At 41.1% G+C, this 25466-nt stretch overlaps 1 protein-coding gene across 1 annotated transcript; it reads right to left on the reverse strand.

The window, feature by feature from the left end:
- Positions 1-5286: 5286 nt before the first annotated feature.
- On the reverse strand, positions 5287-23693 carry LOC139163188 (vomeronasal type-2 receptor 26-like). The gene is made up of 7 exons (XM_070744148.1): positions 23605-23693; positions 19681-19914; positions 18947-19238; positions 17640-18434; positions 14118-14330; positions 12830-12956; positions 5287-6191 (listed from the first exon to the last, which is right to left on the reverse strand). The coding sequence occupies exons 1-7, from the start codon at positions 23691-23693 to the stop codon at positions 5287-5289; spliced, it is 2655 nt and encodes an 884-aa protein (XP_070600249.1).
- Between the last annotated feature and the right edge of the window lie 1773 nt (positions 23694-25466).

The following is a 25466-nucleotide window of genomic DNA, read 5'->3' on the forward strand; positions in this document are numbered from 1 at the left end:
TCTGTCCCACTCACCCATGACAACAGGAGCAGTGTTGGCAGTGGCAGTGTTGGCTGTGGCATAGTGGTGGCTGTGTCATATCCTTACTCATCAAAGACACTCTTGAGTGTGAATAGAAATGTAATAACACAATTTTATTTGCGCCAGATGTCACCAATGAACCTGATATCGTAAAGGTTTGCAAAATTATAGCACCAACAATCTCCCCTGATGAAATAATTGAAGTTTCTAGAGATAACCCCAAGTTCAATTATAGAGATGGTTCGGTTGCCCCACAATTCTGTAAAGTCATTTGCAAGGATGAATCCAGCAAATGGAAATTAATTTATACTATAAACTCTATTACCAGAAATGACCCCATCCTAAAAAACTGCCGTCAGGCATGGGGGAACTGAAATATCTTTCCAAGGCCTATACTGTGTATGTATGGTATGTTGTGTGCATGTTTTTTAAGCTATGGGTTTTTAGCTTTCTAATTATTGAATTTGTATTATATATTGTTGTCTGTTACTGTTGTGAACCACCCCGAGTCTGCGGAGAGGGGTGGCATACAAATTTTATAAATAAATAAATAATAAATAAATTAGATTTGTTCATATTGTCTTTTTACTGTTGTTAGCCACCTCGAGTCTACAGAGAGGGGCAGAATACAAATCTAATAAATAAAATAAAATAAATACTTGCTTTTTGTCAGTCTGCTGGCTCATATTTAGAAACATATCTGAGAAACAGATTCTGGATTGAGAGGTGTGGCATCCCTGGCTTCTGTTTTGCCACGAGAAACCTCCAGAAAGGCCTCTGCAGTTAATAAAAGAGTTCCAAATCGGTGTGTGTGTGTGTGTGTGTGTGTATGTGATGCCCTCATCAAAAACAGACGCATGGAGAAAGATTAGCTTGAACTAGAGCAAACAGAGATTGATGGGGCAGCTTCATTGCCTTGGGAGGAAAATTGGGCGAAGCAGGCCCAGTCAGGCCAGAATCTTTCAGGATTGGGAGGGCTTGTAGGCAGGAAGTAAGGGGGGCAGGATTACCAGGAGAGATTAAGCAATGAACATGGAAGACAGAGTTGAAGCAATGAGCAAGAAGGACACCCTCCTGATCCTCAAGCACAGAGAGTGGAGGGAAATGAGAACAGCGTGTACTGACCCAACTACTCAGGAGAAGACCACCCCACCCTTCTTCACAAGGCACACCTGGGGGCTGAGACTTAAGGAAATACTTTGGGGAGAGGCACTTTTTGGGAATAAATGCTGAATTCTTGGAGTGTTGAGTACTGACATTTGAACTTTCCTGGATTCCTTGCATTTGTTCTGAAGTTGTGAATTACTTGCCTTGCTTTCTTGCTTCCTGGACTCCTTGATTTGCCCTGCTGGATTTGCAGGCATGGTGCTCAAAGCACTAGGCTGGACTATTTGCAGACAAAGGCTGCTTTTGGTGTGTGTCTGTGTGTGAGAGATCACTTTTCTCTGCAACTCTTACACTGCGAAAACATATGGACCACCCAACTTGATCAGGTAAATCAATAGATGCAATCTACATAGACTTTTGTAAAGCCTTTGATCTAGTAGTTCATGACAAACCTCTTCTGAAACTAAAATGCTACGGCATCTCCGGACCACTGCATGATTCCATAACAGCGTTCCTGTCTAACAGACAACAAGTGGTCAAAATAGGAAGTGCCATATCTAATCCTTCTCCTGTCAACAGTGGTGTCCCTCAAGGCAACCTTAGGACCAACACTCTTCTTACTCTACATAAATGATCTTTGTGACCATATTATAAGCAACTGTGTTTTCTTTGCCTATGATGTTAAACTATTTAATACCATCGACAACGCTACTACCCTTCAAAAGGACCTTGACCATGTAGCTGAATGGTCCAACAACTGGCCACTTCAAATCTCAACAAACAAATGCTCTGTCTTGCACATTGGTAAAAAGAATCAGAATACTAAATATAAATTTGGTGGAAATGAACTTGTAGATGACCCTCACTCTATCAAGGACCTTAAAGTACTAATATACAATGACCTAAGTGCTAGAGGCCATTAATGCCAAAAAAAGCATTAAGACTTGTTAATCTAATCTCTTCAAACATTGCACTGCTAACCAGAGCATTCAAAACATTTGTCAGACCAATTCTAGAATACAGCCCACCTGTATGGAACCTGCATTGCATATCAGACATTAATGCAATAAGAGAGTCCAGAAATATTCCACAATATGCACTCCTCCTCTCACAACAAAATACCTTTGAGGGTAGGAGTCGAAACAGTTTATCTCCAGGATGTGAGGGATCAGTAAATATTTTCAAAGCCCTCTTTTTGACTTGCGCAGTATACAGGTCCTCAATGGAAGGCAGGTTGGAAGCAGTTGTTTTTTCTGCAGTTCTGATTCTCCTCTGAAGTCTGTGTTAGTTTTGTTGGGTTGCAGAACCCCACAGACAGTTATGTCACACTGAATATTGACAGCCCCAGAGACATTCAGTAATTAAATAGTTAACTGTGTGTGTTTCTTTAAGATCCTCCTATTATGATGTAATATCCTGCCACTTCTAACCTCACATCCTTCTTCTTCATGTAAAGATTCTTCATTCCTATTCTAACCTCCATCATGTGAAGACGTGTTTGTTATTTTGTCCACCGGGACATGTTTATTTTTCTACTTTTATAATAAAAGAAATATTGCTTTGAAAACAAATGAATGGGCTCTCATTCATCACCTCCGCGGTGGGTTAATGTTCAAACAGACATTAATCACTCAAACCATGACAAGTTATAGTAATGCAGATGACAGACTCAATGATTCCTTTGTAGAACTGTATCAGCAACTCCTTGGGCAGTTTGAATTTCCCAAATTGGTGCAGAAAGAACATTCTTCATTGATGATATTATTGATGTTAAGTGACCATTTTAGGTCTTGAGATATGATAGAACCCAGAAATTTGAAGGTCTCTACTGTTGATGTTGTGTTGTCTAGTATTGTGAGAGGTGGTAGGATGGGAGGGTTTCTCCTAAAGTCTACCACCATTTTTGAATGTGTTCAATTCTAGATTGTTCTGGTCACACCACAAGGTTAGTTGTTCGATCTCCCATCTGTATGCGGTTTCATCGTTGTCTCGAATGAGACTAATCACTATTGTATCATCTGCAAACTTCAGTAGTTTAACAGATGGATCATTTGAGATGCAGTCATTGGTATATAGAGAGAAGAGAAGTGGTGAGAGTACACAGCCTTGGGGGTAGGGGCTGTGCTAATAGTGTCATCCCCAAACCCCCAACACTTTACCCTTAGATTATCCACAGATGACCTCTTCAGATTCCTAAGAGGTCAGTAAGGGGCATGCATAAGTGCACTAGAGTGCCTTCCATCCCATCCTATTGCTCTCCTATATCTCCTATACCTTTCTTCTATTCCTATATTGCTTCTTCTATACTTTCATTGATATATTTTATTCCCATGTCTTCTCTTCTCTTCTTTCTTAGATATATTTTAATATGAGTATATACTCTATAACCTTCATTGTGCATTTTACTATGTGTATACCCACTAAAACCCTCATTGTATAATGGACAAAATCAATCAATCAATCAATCAATCAATCAATCAATCAATCAATCAATCAATTGTACAAGTATCTGATGTGATTTTGCCTAGCTTCACCTGCTGCTTCCTGTCTGTTAGGAAGCTTGTATTCCACTTACAAGTGTGTTCAGGTATCGCTAGTTGATTTAGTTTAGTTAAAAGAATGTCTGGTATGATGGTGCTGAATGCTGAATTAAAGTCTACAAAGAGGATCCTAGCATAGGTTTTTGGAGATTCAAGATGTTGCAGTATGTAGTGCAGAGCCGTATTAACAGCATCATCTATCAATCTAATTGCTCAGTATGCAAATTGCAGGGGATCTAACAGTGGATCCGTGATGGTTTTCAAGTGGAACATCACTAGTCTTTCAAACGTTTTCACAACTACAGATGTTAGAGCGACTGGTCATTCAGTTCCTTGATGGAGGGCTTCTTGAGCACTGGGATGATAGTAGAGCGTTTGAAGCAGGAAGGAACATAGCACATCTCTAGTGATTTGTTGAAGATTTGGGTGAAGATGGGGGCCAATTGGTCAGCACAGACTTTTAAGCAAGCAGGAGTTATCTTGTCTGGACCTGGTGCTTTTCCAGGCTTCTGTCTGTGAAATAGATCTTGCACTTCCTTTTCTGTGATCACCAGGAGTTGTGAACCCAATGGGATGGTTTCGGTTGTAGGAGGTTTGGCTGTTATTGGTGTGTCTGGGATGGAGATTGTGGAGATAAGTGGCTGTAGTTTCTTTTTAAACCTGCAGTGGAACACATTTAGGTCACCAGCCAGTTGCTGATTTCCTTCAGCTTGGGAAGGTGGTTTGCTGTAACCAGTGAGGCTTTTGAGAGTTTTCTCAAAAAAAGAAAAAAGAAAAAAAAAGAACTAGAAAAAACTAAAGAAGAATCCAATATCCATTGTTAATACATTTCTGGCCTGCTTGTAGAGTATTCTATCACCTTTTTGGTAGGCTTCCTCTTTGGAATGACGTAACTGTTTAAGTTTAGTTGTGAACCAAGGTTTATTGTTGCTATATATTTGCAAGTTCCTGGTCGATACACATAGGTCTTCACAGAAGCTGACATAGGATGTTACAGTATCTGTGAGCTCATCCAGGTCTGCAAAGGTGTCTTTAAAAATATTCCAGTCTGTGCAGTCAAAGCAAGCTTGTAGCTTTATCTCACTGGTTTAATTGTTGGTTTTATGGCTTATAAATCTTTGTTTGTAAGCAGGTACAAGGTGAATCAAGCAATGATCAGAGTGGCCCATAGCTGTTCTTATAAGGAATGATAAGTATCTTTAAGTGTCCTGTACCAGTGGTCTAAGATATTATTGCGGGACAATTAACATGCTGAACGTATTTTGGTAGCTCTTCCCTTAAGTTTGCCTTGCTTAAATCTCCCAAAATAACGGGTTGTGAATCAGAATATTTGGCTACATTCTCCATAATCTGATCAGCTAGGGTTCTTAATGGCTTTTTTACAGACACTTGTAGATGGATGTAAACTGCAAATATTAGGAAAGAATTAATCTCTCAAGGAGAATAAAATGGTTTGCAGATAATTAATTAATTCATTTTACACTCATCATATCTTACACTATTTTACATTTATTTTATTTCTTTTGTTTTAAATAATCTTAATTCTCAAAATAAGCATATAAACTCAATAATGGCAATAAATCATTGTCTTATATAAGTCTAGGAAATTATTTCATGATCAGATACCGACTTTTATCATTAAATGTTCCTTAGTATTTAGATCTGGTCTCAGAATAATAATGTAGCACTTGGGGAAGAAGATACAACCCAACAGTCCAGCACTGGAAGCCAAGATGGAGAAAACCTGCATGGCCACCATGTATTTCCCTTTGGTGCTCAAGTAAGTGGGCAGGAAGGAGATCCAGACGCTGCAGAACACCAGCATGCTAAAGGTGATCAGTTTGGCTTCATTGAATGCCCCAGGCAGGTTCCTGGCAAGGAAAGCCACTGTGAAGCAAATGGCAGCAAGGAAACCCATGTAGCTGAGAGCAACATAAAACATGGTGACAGAGCCTTCATTGCATTGAAGGATGATCTCTCCAGGCTGGGAGTGCAAGTCAGAGTGAGGAAATGGGGGAGAAACTCCCAGCCAGATTGCACAAATTACAATTTTTCCAGCAGAGCCAGAAAGGATGATGGAGTTGGCCAAGCTCTTTCCCAACCATTTCCTCACTCTGTTCCCTGGTTTCGTGGCCAGGAAGGCCAAAACTACCATGATTGTTTTGGCTAACACACAAGACACAGCTACAGAGAAGATGATGCTGAACATTGTTTGTCGGAGAAGGCAGGTGGCTTTCTTTGGTCGGCCAATGAAGAAAAAGGAGGACAAGAAGCAGAGCAAGAGGGAAACCAGGAGGATGTAGGACAGGTCACGGTTGTTAGCTTTGACAATGGGAGTTTCTAGATATTTAAGGAATATGACTAAAATAAAGCCTGTGGTTAGAAACAAGAATACAGCAAAGGAAACCAGGATGATGCCCAGATGTTCTCCATAGGACAGGAAGGTTATTCTTTTGGGGATACATTGGATTCTGTCATCAGTTGGATATTTATCGCTTGGGCACATAGTGCATTTTTCAGTATCTGAGAAAACAGTAATAAAAAATATAGATATATACATAGAAAGATAAAAACAATCTGATTGCCCATCTTATACCAGATATAGGCAGCTTACCAGTGGTGGGCTCCTGTCGGTACGGCTAATTGCACACAGCTCCGTGGCTCTGGAGCATTGGTGGTTCCACCCCAGGTGCCTGATGGCTTTCAAAAGGTGCTTGGGATTTTACCGGATTCACTTATCTACAGTTCAGCAAAGTCTCTTGCTGTGGCTTGGAACAAGGCTGCAGCGGAGGTTCTTGACCAGATTGCGCCATTGCGACCTCTCTCTGGCATTAGACCATGGAAAACTCCTTGGTTTACCGAGGAGCTCCGGGAGTTGAAATGCCAGAAGAGACGTCTAGAGAAACGGTGGAGGAAAAGTAAATCTGAATCTGACCAAACACTTGTAAGAGCTCATATTAAGACTTAGAAAGTGATGCTCAAGGCGGCAAGATGCGCGTATCATGCCACCTTGATTGCATCAGCAGAATCCCGCCCAGCCACCCTGTTCAGGGTAATCCGCTCCCTTCTTCATCAGGGGGGAGATGGGGAGCCCTTGTAGGGTAGTGCTGAGGATTTTAACTTGTTTTTCACTGATAAAATCACTCCGATTTGATGGACCTTGACTCCAATTGGACAGCAGAGTCGACTGACAATGAGTCAGTTGAGGTGACTGGGGGCCGTCATTGTCCACCTGTCTGGGAGGCGTTTGATCTGGTGACACCTGATGAAGTGGACAAGGCCACTGGAGCTGTGAGTTCCGCCACCTGTTTACTGGATCCGTGTCCCTCCTGGTTGGTTTCAGCCAGCAGGGAGGTGACGTGGAGCTGGGTCCAGGAGATTGTCAATGCTTCTTTGGGGAGGGGGTCTTTCCCAGCTCCCTACAAGGAGGCACTTTTGTGCCCCTTCCTCAAGAAGCCTTCCCTGGACTCAGCCATTCTCACACTGATGGATGATCTCTAGCGGGCCCATGACAGGGACTTGTCCTCTGTCCTGGTGCTTCTTGACCTCTCAGTAGCTTTCGATACCATTGACCATGGTATCCTTCTGCGCCGGCTGGAGAGGTTGGGAGTGAGAGGCACTGTTCTGCAGTGGTTCTCCTCCTACCTCTCTGGTCAGTCACAGTTGGTGTTAGTGGGGGGTCAGAGATCATCCTCTAGGTCTCTCCCTTGTGGGGTGCCTCAGGGGTCAGTCCTCTCCCCCTACTATTCAATACCTACATGAAACTGCTGGGTGAGGTCATCCAAGGGCATGGGGTGAGGTAGCATCAGTACGCTGATGATACCCAGTTGTACAGCTCCACCCCATGTCCAGTCAGTGAAGCAGTGGAATTGATGTGCCATTGCCTGGAGGCTGTTGAGGTCTGGATGGGTGTCAACAGACTCAAACTGAACCCTGACAAGACCCTGTGGGTTTTACCTCCCAAGGACAATTTCATCTGTCTGTTCATTAACCTGGGGGGGGGGGGAGAATTATTGACCCCCTCAGAGAGGGTCCACAACTTGGGCATCCTCCTCGATGCACAGCTAACATTAGAACATCATCTTTCAGCTCTGGCGAGGAGTACATTTGCCCAGGTTTGCCTGGTGCACCAGTTGCGGCTCTATTTGGACAGGGAGTCATTGCTCACAGTCACCCATGCCCTCATCATCTCAAAGCTTGACTACTGCAACGCTCTCTACATGGGGCTGCCTTTGAAAAGTGTTCAGAAACTTCAGATTGTGCTGAATGTGGCCATGAGAGCAATCATGTGCCTTTCCAGATGTGCCCATGTTTCATCAACACTCCACGGTCTGCACTGGCTGCCGATCAGTTTCCGGTCACAATTCAAAATGTTGGTTTTGTGAAGCCATACATGGCATCGGACCAGAATACCTCCGGGACCGTCTTCTGCCACACGAATCCCAGCAGCCAATTATGTCCCACAGAGTTGGCCTTCTCCAGGTCCTGTCGACCAAGCAATGTCGTCTGGCGGGGCCCAGGGGAAGAGCCTTCTCTGTGGTGGCCCCGGCCCTCTGGAACAAGCTCCCCCTGGAGATTAGAACTGCCCCCCTCCATGCCTTTTGTAAATTGTTGAAAACTCACTTGTGATGCCGGGCATGGGGAAATTGACACCTCCCCATACTACTTGGTTGATGTATGGTTTGACTGGGTTGTGTGATTATTTTATTATAAGGGTTCTTAACATTGTGCTTTAGATATTGGATTTCTACATTGTTTGTGGTTGTTGTGAGCCGCCCCGAGTTTTCGGAGAGAGGCGGCATACAAATCTGATAAATAAATAAATAGATAAATTGGAGCTTATTTCTCCCATCAGAGCTTATTTCTCCCATCAGAGCTTGTTTCTCCCATTGGAGTTTGTTTCCCATCAAAGTTTGGTTCTCCCATTTGTTCTGCCGGCTCTTGGCACGAGCCTTTAATTAAATGCAAAAGTAGCCAAAACAGACACACACACAGGAAAAGTCAACAATACTTTCTTTCTTTATTATTTTATTTTATTTTATTTTATTTTATTTTATTTTATTTTATTTTATTTTATTTTATTTTATTTTATTTTATTTTATTTTATTTTATTTTATTTTATTTTATTTTATTTTATTTTATTTTATTTTATTTTATTTTATTTTATTTTATTTTATTTTATTTTATTTTATTTTATTTTATTTTATTTTATTTTATTTTATTTTATTTTATTTTATTTTATTTTATTTTATTTTATTTTATTTTATTTTATTTTATTTTATTTTATTTTATTTTATTTTATTTTATTTTATTTTATTTTATTTTATTTTATTTTATTTTATTTTATTTTATTTTATTTTATTTTATTTTATTTTATTTTATTTTATTTTATTTTATTTTATTTTATTTTATTTTATTTTATTTTATTTTATTTTATTTTATTTTATTTTATTTTATTTTATTTTATTTTATTTTATTTTATTTTATTTTATTTATTTATTTATTAGATTTGTATGCACAGGAAAATAGAAACAAAACCCTCTTTTTGTAGCCAAAGGGCTCACTTGTAAAACAAACAGACTTGAAGGTAGTGAAATAACAAAAAACAAACTCAAAGCAATTAACCAGTAGCTGTGAAGTCGTCACAGCTACTCTCCTTCAGACTTTGTTTAACTCACACGGTTAACTATGATTTACATTCAGAGTCCAGATATCAAAGCACAGGGTCCTTGGAGAATCCGAAAAGTCAAGGCAAATCCACAATCATGAACAGATAATCTTCCACACTGAAAGGCCGGCATGCTGTCCATTTAACAGCAGCCCTATTTACTTGAACCACGTCCAACCACAGGTGAACTCTCTTATCTCTCGTGATACCTCTGTAGCTGCTCTCTTCTATTCATGGCTCTTCGCATGTGTGGGTCTATAACTGCTTCCTCATCAGAGTCCAGTGAAGATAAGGAGGAGGATGAATGGCTTCCTCCTGGGCTGCCTGCCGAGCCCCCCTCTGAGGGTCCCATTTCACAGTCACTCCCTGCTTCTGACGATACTTCGCTGCCTGAAGCAGTTGGCAGTAAAACAGGCCCCTGACACTGGGAGGATTCACCCACATCCACCCCCACAGTCCTTGGAGCAGGAGCTGGGCCAGAGCCAACCACAACACCATTGGAGCCTGCTGATTCCCCCTCATTGGAGCCATCGGGTTAATTAGAACTTAAAACTTCAATCTTTTTATCATAAATTATCCATTTAGGGTGGATAATTTCCAGGGGAAGCTAATTATCTAAACCTAATCAGGAGCCAGAAATCTTTTAAAATGAGGGGATATCAATTTATTGTCTCCCAGCATTTCTCACATTTTATATGGCGGCGACCCGCAGCTTGTCTCTTTACCATGGGAGAACACCGGCTTCTACATCACTTTATTGTGGGGCTCTGCTGGGGAAAACAGTGGACTGTTTTTGGGGGGGGCTGTGGCATCGATGCTACCTTCACTGGGTTATCTACCAATAATAATAATAATAATAATAATAATAATAATAATAACAACAACAACAACAACAACAATAATAATAATAACCATTTGTTTTCTGCCTAAGCAGCAGGTTGGACTAGAAGACCTTCAAGAACATAAGAACATAAGAAGAGCCATGCTGAATCAGGCCATCGAGTCCAGCATTCTGTGTCACACAGTGGCCCACCAATTGTACATGGGGATCTTGAGTAGAAAGAGAAGGCAAAATCCTCCCTTTTCCTTGATCCCCAACAAATGGTACTCAAGGGAATCCTGCCTGCCTCAACCAACATAGAGGCGGCACATGGACATCTGTTACAATAACCACCGATACACTTGGAATCCATGAATCTGTCTAATCCTGCCTTGAAGCTGTCAAGGCTGACAGCTGTCACGACCTCTTCGGGAAGTGAATTCCATAAAACCAATGACCCTCTGGGTGAATAAGTATTTCCCTTTATTTTTCCTCGTTTTCTTACCTATGAGCTTTAGGAGTGTCCCCTCGTCCTAGTATTGTGTGATAGAGAAAAGATTTTTTCTCTATCACACAATTGTTGGTTATTACCTTTAAAGCCCTACATGGCTAAGAGCCAGAGTATCTTCAAGACTTCTTCTACCACATGCCTCTCTAGCCATCTTTTCTATCCCATGCATGATTTTATACACTTTGATCAAGTCACTCCTTAAACGCCGTCTTTCAAGGCTGAAGAGACCAAGGTGTTGCAACCTGGTTTCATAAGTGAGGTGCTCCATTTCCTTGATCATACTTGTTACCCTTTTTTGCACCTTTTCCAGTTCCATTCTATCCTTCTTGAAATGAGGTGACCAGAACTGTACACAGTACTCTAAGTGTGGTCTCACCATCGATTTGTAGAGGCAATACAACACTTACTGACTTATTTTCAATTCCCTTCCTAATCATGCCAAACATGGAATTTGCTATTTTTGCTATTTTTACAGCTGCTGCACACTGGGTTGCCATCTTCATTGAGCTGTCCACCAAAATCCCAAGATTCCTTTCTTGGGTTGTCTCAGAAAGCTTGGTCCCCATCAGTTGGTAGGTATAATTGGGGTTCTTTACCCCGATATGCATAACTTTGTTCTTGTTTAGATTAAAATGCATTTCTCATTTTGTTGCCCACTCACTCAATTTAGAGAGATCCTTCTGGAGCTCCTAACAATCAGTTTCACTTTTCACTACTCAAAACAATTTAGTGTCATCAGCAAACTTTGCTACCTTACTATTTACTTCTACATCCAGATCATTAATGAATAAATTAAAAAGTAAAGGTCCCAAAAGTGAACCTCTTCTCACTTCTTTCCATCCAGAGAATTGTCTATTTATTGCCATCTTTTTCTTCCTACAATCTAGCCAGTTACCAATCCAGGACAAGACCTGTCCTCTAATTCCATGGCTGAAGAGCTTTTTTAGGAGCCTTTGGTGAGGGACTTTGTCAAAAACCTTTTGAAAGTCAAGATATACAATATCAACTGGGTCTCCTTTATCTATGTGTTTATTTACACTCTCAAAGAATTCTAACAAGTTAGTAAGACATGGTTTGCCTTGGCAGAAACCATGTTGATTTTCTTTCAACAATGCCTCTTTTTCTATGTGCCCAGTAATTTTAGCTTTAATAATGGTTTCCATCACTTTGCCTGGAACTGAGGTTAAACCGACTGGTCTATAATTTCCTGGATCACCTCTGGATCCTTTCTTGAAGATCGGGGTTACATTTGCCTACCTCCAATCCTCAGGTACAGTGCCTGGTCTTAGAGAAATATTATATATTTTAGCTAGAAGTTCAGCAATTTCACACTTGAGTTCATTGAGAACTCTAGGGTGGATGCCATCTGGACCTCACAATTTGTTGACATTTAGTTTAGAAAGGCATGCAAGAACATCTTCCTTGTTTATCTCTATCTGGTTTAAGTCTTCTAATTTTCTCCCTGAGAAAAGGTCCCTTCTCACTCTGTTGTTTTTGCTGTTGCTGCTGCTGCTGCTGCTGCTGTTGTTGTAAATTGAAATGTTTTTATATTGAACCATATTTATTTTGTTGTGAGGCGCCCTGGCCTAAATCCTCTATACTAATCTACCCAGGCTTCATGCTCTGGGGAATCCAGAGCATGATACCATGGTCTTTCAAGACTGGTGGATGCCAATGAGCCACTCTGAGTCCCTAGGGAATTGGACAGCATAGAAATATAATTAAATTAATTAATTAATTAAATAAATAAATAAATAGAAAAGATACTTCATTAAATAGAATTTATCTTATTATTTATTTATTTATTCATTCACTCACTCATTCATTAATTAGACATCTATGCCACACTTTTCTCCAGGGCGGCTAACATCAAGAAAAAATACAAGAAATTTAGAAAATTAAATTAAAAACATTCTAAAACCCCAATTTCTCAAAACCAGTTGCTCACATTCACCCAATCATACCTATAAATTCATTCTTACCCAATCCACTAAGTTCTATCTCTTCCAGACTTATTCTTCAAGTTCCTATTCCTCCCGTTATAGAAGAAATTGGACATGTTAAAAATAGCAATGAAGAGTAAAATAATCAAATTCACATATGTCTTTTAACATGCACTTTGACAAAATGTTCTGGTTGAATCCAATGAGTGTGTTACTCACCTTCCTGTGTGGAGATGGTCCCCTCTGGACAAGGAATACAATCATAACAGCAGATTGGTTCCTCTTTCCGAGCCCTTTTTACAAATCCAGGGTGACAATTGTCAACACATTTGGATTGAGGCAGAGACTAAGCAGAAAAACAAAATCCATTCGAAAATATCTGCCAAATTTATATTTATCAAGTTGATTAAAATAAAATGAAACTACACATAAGAAAGAAACTGCTGAGCAATAGATCAGGAAAAGTTTTTTTCTGGATTACATAAAGTATTTCAAACCTACTCCCCTTTGAAAATCATCTAAATCCTTGTTCCAGTTAAAATATAAAGACAAAAAATGCTCAGAAACTAGGACTGTCAACTTCAAATGAGATAGTTATATCTGTACATTTATAATTTCAATTCATACAGTTGCCATGCTGATGAAATAAGACAAAATACGACTGCCTAGTTTCTAGAATTATAGTGAGGCTGAGTGGAAGTGAAATCATAAGAACATGTTACTCAAAAAGGGTAAGTCAGGCATCTTTTTTGCAGCACATGGGACATGTTTTTGAGCCCTGTTTGGGAAAGGGATATTTCTAAGGCCCAAATAAGAATTTGAAGATTTTTTTTTGGTTAATTGCTAGTTTTGTTCAATTCTTTGAGCCCCCAAGAACCAGAGCCAGAGCCCCCGTCCTTCATGACCTCCCAAAATTCAAATTACAATTAGATGACATAAAAAGATAAATTCACATTTATTTATTAATTAAATTTGAAAAATTCTTTGTTTTAATGGAAGATTTAAGGTGGCTGACAATCAAGATTGTGAAGTATGCCCATGTTACACCAACACTCTGCAGTCTGCATTGATTGCCGATCAGTTTCCAGTCACAATTCAAAGTGTTGGTTATGACCTATAAAGCCCTTCATGGCATCGGACCAGAATATCTCCAGTACTGCCTTCTGCTGCACGAATCCCAGCGACCAGTTAGGTCCCACAGAATTGGCCTTCTCTGGTTTTTCAATTGTCAAACAGGACTTTTGGCCTGGGGGATAAAAGCAACTTTCAGTCCTTATGTTTTCTATATAAAGGCATTATACCACATCGGACAAGTCATTGTGGTTCCATTTTGAATGAATACCTTGCATCACCCTCCCAGCATAAGGAGGCCTATCCCAGTGGGGTAAAACAGAGGCATTGATAAATGGTCAAATATGGGCTCTTTAAAAATACACAATCCTGCTCTCTCAGGGGACACCAACACTAACTATATAGACAGAGAAAAGTTTCCAATATTTTCAACCACCTTGTTGAGCAACTTTAGCCGTTCAAGAGCATCTTGGTTGATAATAAGCTTCTGTCTTTCAAGACTCCCCAGTTGCTCTTTGATGGGATCCTTCTTGGAGAAAAGCAACCAACTTATGATATTCAGATCTGCTGCTACATTTCCACTTTCGTCCAAGTATAATTTCTCCCAGGAAAAATTGCAAAACTCGTTCTTCTCCAGAAAGGGATGGAACTAGAATTGAAACATCCAGGAATTTTGAAAGCAATTTGACACTTCCTAAAATGAGAAGCAACTTTAAAGTTGAGCCAGTGAACAAGAGCTGTTCGGTCCTCCCTTCACTATTTGACTAAATAGCAGTAGTACTTATATACTATTTCACATTTCTTTTACCACCCTCTCTAACTGCTTTATAGAATTTATTTTATTTATTCATTTATTCTTTGTCCAATATACAATTCATATGGAATGAAATAGGCATTAAGTAGTATATATAGGGATAGTAAGTAAAAAAGAAGAGGAGTGGATGAGAGGGAGAGAATATATAGGATATATGAGAAAAGGAAAGGTAATTGGACAGGGGACGTTAGGCACATCAGTGCACTTATGTACGCCCCTTACTGGCCTCTTAGGAACCTGGAGAGGTCAATCGTGGAGAGTCTAAGGGAGAAATGTTGGGGGTTGGGAGTAGACACTATAGAGTCCGGTAATGAGTTCCACGCGTCAACGACTCGATTGTTAAAGTCATATTTTTTACAGTCAAGTTTGGAGCGGTTAATATTAAGTTTGAATCTGTTGCATGCTCTTGTGTTGTTGTGGTTGAAGGTGAAGTAGTCGTTGACCGGAAGGACATTGCAGCATATGATCTTGTGGGCAATACTTAAATCATGTTTTAGGCACAGCAATTCTAAGCTTTCAAGACCTAGGATAGTTAGTCTGTTTTCGTAAGGTATTCTGTTTCGAGTGGAGGAGTGAAGGGCTCTTCTGGTGAAATATCTTTGGACGTTTTCGATAGTGTTGATGTCTGAAATGTGGTGTGGATTCCAGACAGATGAGCTGTATTCGAGGATGGGTCTGGCATAAGTTTTGTAGGCTCTAGTCAGTAGTGTGAGATTGCCAGAGCAGAAGCTACGTAGGATCAGGTTAACAACTCTGGAAGCCTTTTTGGCGATATAGTTGCAGTGGGCTTTAGCACTTAGGTCATTTGATATTAGTATTCCAAGGTCTTTTACTGAATGTGGGTTGGCTGTGAGGGTTTGTTTGTTCAGTTCATATATGAGGTTTGGATTCTTTTTGCCGATGTGGAGGGTAGAGCATTTGTTGGTTGATATTTGAAGTTGCCAGGTGTTAGACCAATCTGAAACAAAGTCAAGGTCTTTTTGGAGAGTGATTGTGTTGTCAATGGTGTTGAAAAGTTTCACGTCATCGGCAAAAAGCACACAGTTGCTTGTGATATTATCGCAGAGGTCATTGATGTATAGGATGAAAAGGGTAGGACCTAGTACGCTGCCTTGGGGAACGCCACTTTTGACAGGGACGGGGGTGGAAATGGCACTTCCAATTTTGACGACTTGTTGCCTGTTTGACAGGAATGCAGTAATCCAGTTGTGTAGGAGTCATGAGATGCCATAGGATTTGAGTTTTAGGAGAAGTTTGTCGTGAACCACTGAGTCGAAGGCTTTGCAGAAGTCAATATAAATTGCATCGATGGATTTTCCTTGATCAAGGTGGGTGGTCCAGATATTTTTGCAGTGAAGTAGTTGTAGGTTGCAGGATAGTTTGTTACGGAATCCAAATTGTTTGTTTGAGAGTAAGTTATTAGATTCTAAGTGTTGAGTGATTGATCGGTTTATAATTGATTCCATGATTTTACAAGGGACGCAGCATAGTGATATTGGTCTGTAGTTGTCAACTAGTGATTGGTCTCCTTTTTTGAAAATGGGGATGACTACTGCTTTTGACCACAGTTTGGGAAGGGTGCTGGTCCTGAAGGATTTTTGGAAGATAATGCTTAGGGGTTCAGCTATGGCAGAAGAAAGTTTTCTTAGGAAGTAAGCACAAAGACCATCTGGACCGACAGATAGGGAAGGTTTGAGAACACGGATTGCTTTTTCAATGTAGTCTATAGTGAAGATGGTTTGGGTTAGGTTTTTTAATGAGTTTGGAGTGCGAGTTGCGAAGAAGGGGGATGAGCCAAAAAAGGAATTGAAGAGGTTAGCTTTGGATGGGTCATCAAAGTATTCTTTGTTTACATTGTCCCTAACAATCTGGGTCCCCATAGAAGGTTGAGTCAATTTTTTTAAAAAAATCTCCAAATGTTCTTTAAGGGTAGCCCCATGTAGAACGCATTACAGTAGTTGAGCCACAAGGTGACAAGGGCATGAATGACTGTGAGAAGAGACTCCCTATCCAAATAGGTCCGCAACTGGTGCATTAGGTGGACCTGTATGATGGTCCCCCTAGCCACAGCCAAGAGATGTTGTTCTAATCTCAGCAATGGATCTAGGAGGACTTACAAATTGCACACCCATTCTGAGGGGGTTAAAATCCCCCCCAGAGTCAAGAATGGACAGATGGAACAATCCTTGGCAGGCAAAACTCACAGCCACTCAGTCTTGTCGGAGTTGAGTTTGAGTCTGTTGACTCCCATCTAGTCACTCACAGCTTCCAGGCACCAGCTTATCACTTCCACTGCTTTACTGAATTGACATGGGGGAGAGATGTACAGTTGAATGTCATCAGCTTGGTCCTCAGCCCATGCCATCAGATGATCTCACCCAGAATGTTAAACAGAATGGGGGAGAGAACTAATCCCTGAACCCCGCACAAAGGGGGGACCTAGGAGTTGATGCAAGAGGAAGTTGCCCAAATGAAAAAAGCAGGTAGGCAGAACCATTTTGAACACACTAACAAGCCAGGGTGGTGGCTATCTTATAAATTAAGGAAAGAGAAAAAGAATAAATACACATACCCATTGGAGGATGAAGAAGAAAATATAAAAACAGGGATAGAGGGGGAAAAGGAAAATGGTAAATTATATAACAAAAAAGAATTAAAAAGAAATGATATACAAAACTATTTACAAGGAATAAATAATGAACACATAACTGATACAGAAAAAGAAATTCTAGATGAGGAAATAACAATGACTGAACTGAAAAACGCAATATATAAACAGAAAGATAATAGAACTCCAGGATCAGGAGAATGTTACAAAGGATTACAGAATATTTTAACAAAACTATTACTATCTGTATACAAGAAAGTATAACAGGAAGAAGAAATAGCAAACTTATGGACAGAGTTATTAATCACTTTGATTCTGAAGGAAGTAGAAGAAAAACAAAAAAATACAAAATTGTAGGCCAATCTCACTGCTAAATGCTGATTACGAGATTTTTACTTCAATTATGGCAGAAAGATTAAAACAAGTATTAAATAGACCTATCCATCCAGACCAAAATGGTTTCTTCCCAAAGAGATACATAATAAACAGCACAAGAATAGTATTTGACATACTATATCTTTGTCAGGACTCCATACCTCCCATGGCTCTAGCCTTGGAGCCTCCGATCTCTTTTTTTCCTCCTTTTTCCTCCTCCAAGGTATTGAGGAATATGCAACATTCAAGGCATGGGCCAGAGTCTTAACAATAGTATAAAAACGGTGTTCATTTTTTATCTGAATTCTGTTCTTTTTTTCTTCAATGTCCAGTGGTGCTACCTGGGTGCATCGTCTCCGGCCCTTGCCAGAAAGGACATGCTTTGAAAGAGAACAGTGAAAAGACTGGTCTTCAAATTTGGAATCCCTAAAAAGATTGGGTTGAAAGGCATCATCATTTGACCATTGTCTTTCCTGAAAAGAAAAGGCCCAAATACTATGGATATATCTGTGAAGTGCATGCCTTGTCATTTTCAGATTCTCAACCGTTGTGGTGATCCAGACTTTCCCTTCAGTGGGTCCTGACAAACCTTCAATTACTAAATGGATGTGCTGAACTCTGTCCACAAGGGAAAAAATTTCTAAGAAGTGTACAAAGATATTGACTTTTCTCCACATAGAAATGGCATTTCTGAGATGATCTATAGCTCTAGCCATTGAGAATTGGTGTGAGATAACAACACAAATTCCATTTCTGACAAGCATAGGAGTGAATGTTCTCATGAAATTCTCTCCCTCCTCTGTGTCTGTTGAAAAGACACCAATCAAATTCCATCTGAAATGGAGGAGTACTAGGACAATTCCTGAGTATTGGAACCCATTTTGGGGGAGCATCTGATGGAAAAAGGGAATTTGACTTTTATCACTCAGAGCCTTTGAAACAATTCCATAACTGATCTGAAGAAGCAATGAAGAATAGTTTATTATATTTACATCAGATGAAGTCAAAATATAAGCTTTGAACACATCCAGTGTGATTCTCATAAATATATTAGAATACTTTATGGTTCTTAACCTTTAAGCCATATCAAGATAAAGAATACAAAATGCAAAATATTAGCAAGTTTGAATATAATCAGTTGTCTAATTTGGGATCTAAGAGGCAGCCTCTTTCTTTTTTCTAATAAAATTAACACTCAAAGAATAGATGTGTTATGTCTTCTGTCTCTAGAGCACTGCAAATGCAAACCAGTTCATTTTAGAGATTTGCTTAAATAATCCATATTTAACATTGTGTCCAGTTGCTCTACTTGAGTCAATGTTTATGTTTCCATTCCAATATAAATCCCAATCCTAATAGCCATGGTGAAAAGCAGCTGATGAATTCCAAAGAAAATATATAATTGAATATATTATACACCCATCAGTACCTTGCTCACTTTACCAGATAGAGAAACACACAAACAAACCTGTGAGACTTTATAGGTGCCTACTAATGTTGACATTTGAATGGAGATGTCATCAAGACATCCATCAAGAACTGCCATCAGGTGGTCCTTCTTGCCACAGCTGTAGTTGGGAACATTGGCTTCTCCAGTTGAGAGCATATCTAGCAAGGCATCTGAAGTCCCACGGGTGTTTGAATAGTTGTCATGGATGTTGTAGCCAATTGTGAGATTATACAAAAGCTGGAAATTCTTGTCAACTTGTTGAATGGCAAAAATAAAGCATATGATTCTTTCTGGATCAATAACTATAAAACTGTAAAAAAATATTAAGGTTGGGAATGTGGAACGAAGATTTAATACTCACAAATATGTCATTATTTGTAATAGTGCTCATTTTTAATTTGTGCAATGATGAAATTCAAAATAATTCAACTATTAAATTAAAATCATCAGCAAAGAGGACTTATAAATGACCCCCCAAAATAATTCTAAAATATAAGCATATAAATCCAATAAATAAATAAATAAACAATAAATAAAAGCAAGGCATTATCTTGCGTCTCTTGAAATAAGTTTATTTATTTATTTATTTATTTGTCAAGTATGTATTGGTAGTGTAGAAAATCTAAATAATTAAATAAATTAAACAGGTCCTTGCAAATATAAGTGAAATAAAAGAAATAAAAGAAGAGTGTTATCACTGCAAATGGTTCAGTGAAAGAGAGAATGCAACTCCATCCCACTCAATAACGTACGAGTGAGATTGAGTATAAGGAGCTGTGTGGAAAGACAACATTATATCAGATATTATTGTGGCAATGGAGACTATACTAATGAGGTGGTCTCCTGGCCTGTAATAGCTCCGTAGTTTTCTTCCCTCATGTTCCTCAAAACTCAGCAGGCACTTCATTCTCAGCTTCCCAGAGACTGGGTGGGACATCAGCAGAAGCAGAAGCAGAAGGAGGAGGTCCATAAGTCTTCTCCTGTTTCTAAGAAAGAAAAAGAGAGTTTGATGAATTCAAAGCACTGTCACAAGATGAAAATGAGAGTAATTTTTTTAACTGAGAGAGAGATAAATAGAATTTCACCTGGAAAGGAAAGAAAGGAAAGGTACATTGAAGAGGCACAGTCCCTGAATCACCCAAAATTTGAGCCAAACTGAGTGTGACCTGAGACATTTATCCTTTGCTGATGCAAGATCCCTTTCAAGTTGTTTGAGTCTGGTGTTTACGTCAAAGATTATCACTGAAGAAATATCAGGAGAGATCTCACATACCAGGATTTTAATAATTACTGTAAGAAGCAACATCTCCTCTTGGGATCCTGAACTCCTTCCAGGCCTCCAGGTGCAGAGGAGTACAGTGATACCTCGTCTTATGAACTCCTCTTCATAGGAACTTTTCGTGATATGAACCCGAAAAAGATTTAAAGGTTTAAGATTTGTTTGCTTTGCCGTAAGAACCATTTTCATCTTACGAACCTGAGCCCACCCTGAAGTGGCCTCCAGGGCCGTCAGCCCGGCAGGCCTTGTGAGCTGAGCCAGCCAGCTGGCCGGTCATCCCTTTGGCACACAAGACAGAGGCAGACATGGCGGGAGCCACGGAGCCACGGAATTAGCCATTCCAGGGAATGAGGGATTGCTGTCTAATAATGAGCCCTTGTTCTGGCTCTGTGAGCTCAACTCAAGGCACTGGTGATGAGTGTAATTCTGGCCCTGGGCTCAGGTTGCTGCTACTCAATGCCAGGTCAGTGGTAAATAAAGCTCTCCTCATCCGGGGTTTGATCCTGGATGAGGAGGCCGACCTGGCATGTGTAACTGAAACCTGGCTGGGCCCTGAGGGAGGAGTTCCTCTCTCTGAAATTTGCCCAGCCGGGTTTCAGGTATGGTATCAACCTCGACCCCAGGGAAGAGGGGGAGGAGTGGCTATTATAGCCAGGGAGAGTCTTTGCCTGCGTAGACTCGTTGCTCCAGAGATTGCGGGCTGCGAGTCCCTCTTGGTGAAGTTGGACTTAGGGGTTTAGGTGGGCTTGTTTCTCACATACTTGCCTCACAGCTCCATGTCAAAAGCCCTGCCTGTGCTGCTCGAGGAAGTAGCCTGGTTGGCGGTGGGGTTCTCCAGACTCATTGTCTTGGGGGACTTTAACCTGCCGTCACTTGGCGAAACCTCTGGACTGGCACAGGAGTTCATGGCCACCATGACAGCCATGGACCTGACTCAAGTAATACAGGGTCTGACTCACGAGGGGGGACATGCACCCAACATGGTATTCCTCTCTGAGCAATTGAGTAATGGTCTGAGATTAAGGGGCTTAGAAACATTGCCTTTGTCATGGTTGGACCATTTTCTACTATGGCTCGACTTCCTGGCTCCAACCCTTCCCCGCAGGGAGGAGGAACTGATTAAGTTGTTCTGCCCCAGACGCCTGATGGACCCAGAGGGCTTTCAGAAGGTGCTTGGGGTTATTCCAGAGGCACTCATCCACAGTTTGGTGGAGTCTCTTGCTAAGGCCTGGAACAAGGCTGCAGCGGAGGCTCTTGACCAGATTGCGCCGCTGTGACCACTCCGCGGCACTAGATCCCATAGAGCTCCATGGTTCTACAAGGAGCTCCGGGAGTTGAAACGCCAGAAAAGATGTTTAGAGAAGCGATGGAGAAAGAGTAAGTCTGAATCTGATCGAACACTTGTAAGAGCTTTTATTAAGACTTACAAAGTGGCGCTCAAGGCGGAAAGATGCGCGTATCATGCCGCCTTGATTGCATCAGCTGAATCCCGCCCAGCCACTCTGTTTAGGGTGACCCGCTCCCTTCTCAACCAGGGGGGAATTGGGGAGCCCTTACAGAGTAGTGCCGAGGATTTTAATACGTTTTTCGCTGATAAAATCGCTCGGATCCGGGCGGACCTCGACTCCAATTGGATAACAGAGTGGACTGACAACGAGTAAGTCGAGGTGACTGGGGCACGTACTTGTCCACCTGTCTGGGAAGAGTTTGATCTGGTGACACCTGATGAAGTGGACAAGGACATTGGAGCTGTGAGTTCTGTCACCTGCTTACTGGATTCATGTCCCTCCTGGCTGGTTTTGGCCAGCAGAGAGGTGACACGGAGCTGGGTCCAGGAGATTGTCAATGCCTCCTTGGGGAGGGGGTACTTTCCGGCTCCTTATAAGGAGGCACTTGTGCGCCCCCTCCTCAAGAAGCCTTCCCTGGACCCAGCCATGCTTAATAACTACCGTCCAGTCTCCAACCTTTCCTTTATGGGGAAGGTTGTTGAGAAGGTGGTGGTGCTCCAACTCCAGCGGTCCTTGGAAGAAGCTGATTATCTAGGTCCCCAGCAGTCTGGATTCAAGCCTGGCTACAGCACGGAAACTGCTTTGGTCGCATTGATGGATGATTTCTGGTGGGCCCGGGACAGGGGCTTGTCCTCTTTCCTGGTGCTTCTTGACCTCTCAGCGGCTTTCAATACCATTGACAATGGTATCCTTCTGCGCCGGTTGGAGGGGTTGGGAGTGGGAGGCACTGTTCTCCAGTGGTTCTCCTCCTACCTCTCTAGTCGGTCGCAGTCAGTGTTAGTGGGGGGTCAGATGTCCATCTCAAGGCTGCTCCCTTGTGGGGTGCCTCAGGGGTTGGTCCTCTCCCCCCTGCTATTCAATATCTACATGAAACCACTGGGTGAGATCATCCAGGGGCATGGGTTGAGGTATCATCAGTATAGGGATGATACCCAGTTATACTTCTCCACCCCATGTCCAGTCAACGAAGCACTGGAAGTGATGTGCCAGTGCCTGGAGGCTGTTGGGGTCTGGATGGGTGTCAACAGACTCAAACTCAACCCGGATAAGACAGAGTGGCTGTGTGTTCTGCCTCCCAGGGACAATTCCATCTGTCCATCCATAACCCGGGGAGGAATTATTGACCCCCTCAGAGAGGGTCCGCAACTTGGGCATCCTTCTTGATCCACAGCTCACATTACAGAAACATCTTTCAGTTGTGGCGAGGGGGGCATTTGCCCAGGTTCGCCTCGTGCACCAGTTGTGGCCCTATTGGACCTGGACTCAACACCCCTGCCGCCGCCGTCACCCCCTCCAAGTGACCTCAGCCTGGCTGCTCTCCCCATCTGCCCATGGCTTTATTTCCTCACCAACTCGGCCCTTTCGGCCCCGTCCAGGAAGGAGTCTCTGTGACGTCAAAGCCCCGACCCGATTGATGTCATTGGAATCCCAGCCATCAATGGGGGACTAAAAATAGACACCTCTGAGCCCAAAATAACCGCCTCAGTGTGCACAGCAGCTCCCCTGACTTGGATGCCCTCTGCTTTGGCTTTGGCAGGGAATCCCATTTCCCATTTGCTTGCCGCTCTCACTGGGATTCGTGTCAAGAAAAGTTTGGACACGCATCCAGGGTACCAAAATCCCCCCAGATGGCAGCCCCCAGGCTGAGAAAGCATCAATTTGGGACCGTGCCATTCATCCAGATGTTTGTGACCCTCGTCGCCCGCCCGCCTCAAATGCAAACACCCAAATATGTGTGTGTGTCTCCACAATGGCTGCAGCTTTTCCAAAGACTTGAGGAACAACCCGGGTCAGATGCACACACACACCCTTTGGGAAAAGAAAAGGGGGGGGGAGCCACTGAATCCACCTCCTGTATTGGTATTGGGAAGCCATTCGCAGCCACTTACACCCAGGCCTGAGCCAAGGCTGCTTGCCCTGCCGGAAGGATCCTTCGAGTCACAAACACCTTCATGAGCTGCTGCACCACCAAAGTCATCTGAGCACGTCTCGCTGCAAGTCAGACACCGTCGCCTTAAAGCAGCAAAGCCCCCCACTGTCACTTTTGCCCAGTCCTCCATGGGAGGAAGAGCCACGCCGCCTCCAAGCCCAAAATGCCTATCCCAGTGCGTGCAGTGGCTCCCCCACCTTGGATTCCCTCCGCTCGGGCTTTGTTCCCCCCCCAGCAAGGAGGTGGGCTGCCCAGGGTTGATGGGATTCTTCACCTTGGGACTGGCACTGCAAACAAAAGGAGGCGGGGAATTTATTGTTTTGCTATTGCTATTGCTATTGCTATTGCTATTGCTATTGCTATTGCTATTGCTATTGCTATTGCTATTGCTATTGCTATTGCTATTGCTATTGCTATTGCTATTGCTATTGCTATTGCTATTGCTATTGCTATTGCTATTGCTATTGTTATGAAGATTATTTTTTAGTTTTGCCAGAATGGATATCTCCTATAGAAGTCATAAGCCACCCAAATTTAATACAAGAGGGTAAGATCTGGAAATACAAGGACTTAGTAGATAATCAGTGGAATTTAAAAGCAAACCAGGACCTGTTGGAGTCAGGTATTGTAATAGACTGGTGGCAATACGTGCAGATAAAGTCCAGGTTCTATAAAGATAAAATAACATATATACCTAGAAAGGATAATAACATCTTAGGCAAACTATTAACAACAAACCAAAGAAAATTGATCGGAAAAACATATACATTTTTAACTAATTGTAAAAATATGGAATGGACATTAAAGGATAATATGATTAGTTGGTGTAGAAATTTAAACAAAGAGATAGACTTAAATACTTGGGAAAAGGTATGGACATATAATTGGAAAATAACAAAGTCAACTTCCTTTAAAGAAAATCAAATTAAAATGTTCTATAGATGGCATCTGCTACCAAATAGAATCTCAAAAATGTTTCAAACTAAGTCACCCAACTGTTGGAAATGTAAAGTAGAAATAGGTACTTATTACCATACTTGGTGGACATGCCCAAAAGCAAAAGAATATTGGAACCTAATAGAAAAATGGTTAAAAGAAATAACACAGCAAGAAATCATGAAAACACCAGAACTCTTTTTATTAGGTATTTCAAATAAGATATATATTATTTAATAATCCATATATTAGTATCAGCTAGGATAGCTTTTGCTCAAAAATGGAAAGAAACTGAGACCCCAAAAGAAACAGATATACTTAAGAAAGTTTTAGAATGTGCTGAGCTTGATATGATGACGAGAAGGTTAAACAATCAAGAAGAATCAGAATTCTACGATGTGGGTGGGATATAAAGAAAAAGAGATAACTTTACTGTTATACTATTTTAAATATACTAGTATCTAGTAATTATATTGTAGTAGATGATGATTATTCACAATATAAATGTAAACTCCTTTTTTCTTCTACATTTTTTCTTTTTTCCTCCTATTTTTCTTTTCTTTTAGTTCAATTCAAGCTATAATTTTAAAATTTTTATATATGTTCTTAAATTCTTTAGATGGGTTTTTATCTATCACCTTATAATTGATATTTTTAAGTATTTTATAGATGGTGTTAAGGAACAACAAGATTTTTTCTTTTCACTTTTTTTTCTTTTAAATATAAAGATGACTTCTACTCTGAGCGGAGCGACTGTAGCTCCACTAAGTGTTGCATGTAATGTATGTCATGTCTGTCTATGCAATTTAATAAAAATATTTTTTTTAAATAGAATGTTCAAGAATTGAGTGTTGGTTGTTGAGTGTGCATACCTAGTTTTGAGTG

This window comes from Erythrolamprus reginae, chromosome 2, assembly GCF_031021105.1.
Source record: "Erythrolamprus reginae isolate rEryReg1 chromosome 2, rEryReg1.hap1, whole genome shotgun sequence".
Classification (NCBI taxonomy): Eukaryota; Metazoa; Chordata; class Lepidosauria; order Squamata; family Dipsadidae; genus Erythrolamprus; species Erythrolamprus reginae.

Excerpts from the sequence above, each read along its gene's own strand:
- LOC139163188 (XM_070744148.1), bottom strand. The coding sequence starts at position 23,693 with ATGACTTTGGTGGTGCAGCAGCTCATGAAGGTGTTTGTGACTCGAAGG. Across the intron at positions 19,239-19,680 it reads CCTTATACTCAATCTCACTC|TTTTATAGTTATTGATCCAG; the intron begins GTACGTTATTGA and ends ATTTTTTTACAG. Across the intron at positions 14,331-17,639 it reads CAAGGCTAGAGCCATGGGAG|TTCCATCCCTTTCTGGAGAA; the intron begins GTATGGAGTCCT and ends TTTCAATTCTAG.